This window comes from Otolemur garnettii, unplaced genomic scaffold (assembly GCF_000181295.1).
Source record: "Otolemur garnettii isolate 467f Iridium unplaced genomic scaffold, OtoGar3 scaffold00095, whole genome shotgun sequence".
NCBI classification, from domain to species: domain Eukaryota; kingdom Metazoa; phylum Chordata; class Mammalia; order Primates; family Galagidae; genus Otolemur; species Otolemur garnettii.
The window spans coordinates 4,196,956-4,202,313 of record NW_003852490.1 but is presented as its reverse complement, the minus strand read 5'-3'; the positions used below and the strand labels follow the sequence as shown (position 1 = coordinate 4,202,313).

Here is a 5,358-nt window from a genome sequence, read left to right as displayed (position 1 = left end):
AAAAAAAAAAAAAGAAAGAAAATACAAATCATTAATGCCAAAAGCATACAGCCTTCATACCATACACCACATGGCAAACTTACCACCTTTTTCCACAAAATGCTAGCACTTTCAGGAAATATCAGAGCCGCCACAAGCTACACACATCATCAAAATCTAAGGTAAATAATTTTCATTTTGTATGTACATGCTTGCTTTCTTGGTATTTGAAGTCCGTAACCTTCAAATATTGAGCCTTAGGTTCTCAGGACTTCATAGTTTTTTCCTGCTGCTATTCTATTCATTCTCCTTAGATATTCTCTTCTATGCTATTCTAAGAAAATTAACCTCCCCCTCAAATGATAAACACTCAATTCTTCTACATGTTTATGTTCTATCATACTGACTAGATTGCAACTTTCCTCTAGCACAATGTCTCACATACAAAGATTTTCTCACTAATCATTAATATTCTGTCTCCAATTCTTTCACAGAATTTATTTCAAGTATAAAGCTCAGTAATAATCTTCGTCACTTCTTTTTTTTCCCCATGAATTACCTATTTTCACTTGGATGGAGAGGGGAGTATTACCAAAAGTAAAAAGAAAATTTACTAACTAAGACAGGCTAGGACAAATAAATGACAAAGAAGTTTGGGTACAATGTGGCTGTTTTCTTACTCCCAAGATGTGAAGGAGGGAGGACACGGTAAAGGTGGCCAGGTAGATGAGAGTCAGGATTGCCTTTCACAACTGCCCTGGCAACTTCAAAGAGCAGGACTGACAGGTTCCTGAAGGAACAAATTAGACTTGATATTAAAGGTATTTTTGTTGACTTTGGTGTTAATGGCTTGAAAAGACATGTAAAAATTAAAAGTAGGACACCACCCCAGCTGATCCATATTTTGGTCACAATTCATTCAACGCTTTTACTTCATATTGTTTTTCTAAGAAAATTTCAATGGCAAAAAAAATAAAAGAGAGGAAAATTCAAATTTAATGGTGTTGATATAAAGAAATATTTAAAATAATTTCTTCAATTATGCTAATATGACCCTATATTATTATAAACCTTATCTCCCAAAAATATACAATACTTGTTCTGTCCAGAAAATATGACACATTTTTTAATTTTCTCTGTGGAAGCTTTATTTAAGTTGAGCACAAACCAAAAAAAATATTTAGAAAGTAGTGACCTTAATATGAGCACCAACAGGAAACTTACCTGAATTTTAACATTTGCCATAAATAACCCAGGCAAGGGAGGGGGATTTACATGTAAAAATTGAAGACTGACTACTTACAGGTGAATTGAAAAGTTTAAACATGAGGAGAGAAAGAGAATAAGGAATAGGACGGCTTGGAAGTTCTCAAACTTGCACAAGTTCAAAGGTATGCATTGTTTTTGTTTTTGACCAAAGTAGTGTGACTTATCTTACATTTCCTACACAGGAAAAGAAATTTAAAAAAAAAAATTTTTTTTTTTTTTTTTTGAGACAGAGCCTCAAGTTGTCCCCCTGGGTAGAGTGCCATGGCATCACAGCTCACAGCAACCTCCAACTCCTGGGCTCAAGCAAGCCTCCTGTCTCAGCCTCCCAGAAAGCTGGGACCACAGGCACCCACCACAGAGCCCAGCTATTTTTTGGTTGCAGCCATCATTATTGCTTGGCGGGCCCCGGATGGATTTGAACCCGCCACCTTAGGTGTATGTGGCTGATGCCTCAGCCAAGAAATTAAAATTTATGCAGCAAAAATCATTTCCCACAATAGTACATTAAAGTTAAACCTTCCTTTAACATTTTCTTGAAGCCTGAAATCCATAAAGTCATGTACAGAATGCACTATTAATGAAGATCAAAGCACAAGCATTCAAATTTGTTGGTTACTACATAGACAAGGTTAGATTCATTATGTGAAGACTTACAGATATCAACTAGACTAGGTATTAAAGCAACATAACAGCAGAGACAAAAAGATGCCAAAGAATATAAGCATGTAACTGCAGAAATGTAGACTCAGAAGGAATCACCAGAAACTATGGTTCACTCCTTCTCGTCATTCTACTGTTCATGTCGTCTCTCAGAGGCTTCCCTGACCACCTCATCTAAAATAGCTGCCCCTATCACACTATTCCTGCATACTGATTTATTTTTTCCTCACAGCAGTTGCCACTAACGGCCATTATATTATGTAGGTGTGTTTGCTCGGGCCATTATATTATGTAGATGCGTTTGCTCCATCATTTGCTTCCAACTAAAACATATGCTCCATGAGGGCAGAACCTTTGGTCAGACCCAAAGGCACAAAGATGGCACTCAACATGTGCTGAATAAATGATGAAGCTGAAACCCAGAGAGGTTAAAGGATATCATCAAGGTCATAGAGCTAGCAACAAGCACAGCCCCGTCTACTATAACCCTGTTTGCTCATTCCACAGCCACTTCCACTACACCAAAGCAGCCTATTCCAGCACATGATTCTATTTAACAGACTTCTTCTCTTCTTTTTTTAAGTGCCAAAGAAAATACATGTTACCAAAAAAAGTGACACACTGGGTAGCATTCTAATTTCAAGTGTTTCACCAAGACTATACTCAAGTTTCCTAAGTATACAGGATTAGCCTGCAAAACAGAAAGGCACAACTATTCATAGTTCTTGAAGTTCCCTCTGAAATTGGTGTATGCCTTAGAAGTTTTAAGAACAACCACTGAAAATCTACCTACCAATTCAGAATAGCCTGTTAAGTATCAGCCTCACTTTCATTCTTTTAAGAGCCCACAGTATCTCCTCCATGGACACACTTATCTTGCAGAGTATGCAGGGCAATTCAACCAATGTTAAAGTAACTTTACTTCCTTTTAAAGTTCAAGTTAATCTCCCAAAATATTAACATAAAATTAACCCTTGGGAATTTTAGATTCCGAGACCAGGAACCATCTCTGAACCATTATCTGATTTTGATAGGTCCTCCATTCAAAATCCATGAATTTGAAACACCTAAAGAAATGCGAGAGGGAAGAAGGTGGAGAAGAAACATTTACATACTTGAAAAGGGAGCTGATATTTTAATAATGTTTTTACCCAAAGTCAGCTTCTCGCCTAGTCAAGGCCTCACTGACACAACTTATGTTTTCTTCTTTGCCCACCTTTCTTGCAGGGAGGAGAGCCAACTGCTAATACCCTTTGCAGAGAACGTAGACACAAGGTGAGACTGGCTACAGGAAAGAGGATGATTTGCTCAGCGTCTCTCAAAACTACTGTCAGCCCAATTAGTAAACTGAGAGGGAAGTCCTAAGATGTGGGATGGCAAAAGAGTTGAAATGAGAATGGGAGTTAAAAGTGGAAGAAGCAGACGAAAAGGCGTGAGAAGAGTAAACAACGCATCAGGAGCGACAGAGTGAGAACAGGGGTCGAAGGAGTGGGGTCAGCGAAAAGCAAAGGTGAAGGGAGCAGGGGTTGAAGTTCTGGTGGGATGGGCTGGAGCAAATGGAGAGAGGACGAAAGAGGTCTGGGAGAAGGGGAGACGGGTTGGGGCGGGGCGGGAGGGAGCGGAGAGGCGGGATGGAGAGGGCCAGGCCGGGAGGGTCCTTACCTGCAGCTCCGCCCGCTCCACCTCCCACTGGGCTCTCTCCACCTCGAAGCGGGCCCACTCGTGCTGCAGGAAGTGCAGGATCCCCGGGAGGCTGTACTGGGCTCGGGCCGCCCCCGTCGCAGCCGCCCCGTCGCCGACCGCGGCAGCCTCTGCCAGAGGCCCGAGCCCCTTGGCACCGCCGGCGCCTGGGTGGTTGTTGCTGAAGAAGACGCCAGGACCCGCCTGCTCGTCCATGGCGGCTGCAGAAACCCGGGGAGCTGTCCCGGCGCCCAGCAGCGGAGGCAACGGCGGCGGCCAGCAGCGCCTCCTCCTCCCTCCGCCGCTCCCCGCCCACACCCCAGTCAGCAGGGAGCAGCCGCCTGGGCGCGGGGGCCGGCCGTGCCCGTGACGGGCCGGGAAATGGGTCAACTGCGGCGCGGGGGCGGCGCGAGGCTTGCCGGGAGATGTAGTCGCGGGGCGGGGCGGGGCGGGCGCGCCCGAGTGGCCTGTGGGGCTGCGCCTCATAGCGGGCGTGGCGGTGGGCCCGCCCCTAGCCCGCCCCAGCTCCGCAGGGCGGGGGCCCGACGGGCGGGGAGCGCGGGTTTCCTCTCGGCCGGCCGGGCTCAGCTCCGGTCTCCCTCGCGCGCGGAAGTTCGCGGGCGGCGCTCCCTGTTGCACACACGCGGAAGTTATCACGTCAAAACAGCAGCCGGAGCTGCACCTCTTAGGGCTTCCTGATCGTTCTGTTAAGAAACATGGTTAAAGCCAGCTATCCGGTCCGGCAGCACCATATGGGTTCCCCTGCCAGCAGCGCTGAGTCCTCTGCCTTCGGAGTTTCTCGACCCGAGACCCCTCGCTTCTGCCAGTCTGCGTCTCGGTGTCGCTCCTGCCTTTCTTTCGCTCTCGAGGGGTTCAAACCTGTTGGCTGATCAGTTTCCACGTTTAGGGAACTTAGATACCCTATTCTGCTTGGCTGGACGCAGCAGCTTTCTCCTGCAGCTTCCAAATTCTGGTTCAAAACTTGTCTGAGAGGGGGAGAGGGCTCGATTAAGTACAATGTAGGGGCATATGGCACACTCCCTTCTGGGTGAAGGACACAACTAGATGTTGGACTTGGGACTTTACCTTACAAACTCAAATAATGTAACTTAATCGTATGCACGCTCATGCTAACTCGGAAAATAAAAAAAACCCTCAGCTGAAAACTGCTCTGTTAAAGTTTCCTTTCCCTTTGTAGTAATCCTGCAGGAAATCCTGTAACAAATGATATCTGTTATTTCAGTCTGGTTTTTCCTTTCTTATCCTCGCGCATTTTTTACTAAAGAGAAAAAAATATTTTTTTTTCTCAGTCACCCAGGCACAATCATGGCTCACTACAACCTCAAATTCCTGGGTTCAAGTGATCCCACCAACGCCACCCCAGTAGCAGGGACTACACACAGGCTTGAGTCACCAGCTAACGCGCCTGCCTAATTTTTTTTTCTTTTTTCGAGACAAGGTCTCACTATGTTGCCTAGGATAGCCTTGAACCTCTGGCCTCAAACAATGGTCCCACCTCCGCCTCCGCCTTCCAAAGTACTGGGATTGTAGACATGAGTCACCACACCCAATGTGGGTTCAATTTAATTGAACAAATATTTTGATTTTCAGTTATATCCCATCCTGGGAATATAAAGATAAATAACACAGTCCCTGACATTGAAGAGATATTTGTGTATATATACACATATATACATATACATTACATACATATATACCTATATGTGCATATGTATATACATATATATACACAGTCTGTATGTATATAGA

The 5,358-nt window shown here is 44.8% G+C and overlaps 1 protein-coding gene across 1 annotated transcript in view; it reads right to left on the bottom strand.

Annotated features, from left to right (window-relative positions):
• The window catches only part of STRN (striatin), a 108,546-nt gene extending 104,652 nt beyond the window's left edge, over positions 1–3,894 (bottom strand). The window contains exon 1 of the mRNA XM_003795689.3: positions 3,571–3,894. Within this exon, the coding sequence (XP_003795737.1) occupies positions 3,571–3,804 (234 nt within the window). The 5' untranslated portion in view covers positions 3,805–3,894. The remainder of the gene's footprint in view (positions 1–3,570) is intronic.
• Positions 3,895–5,358: the final 1,464 nt, after the last annotated feature.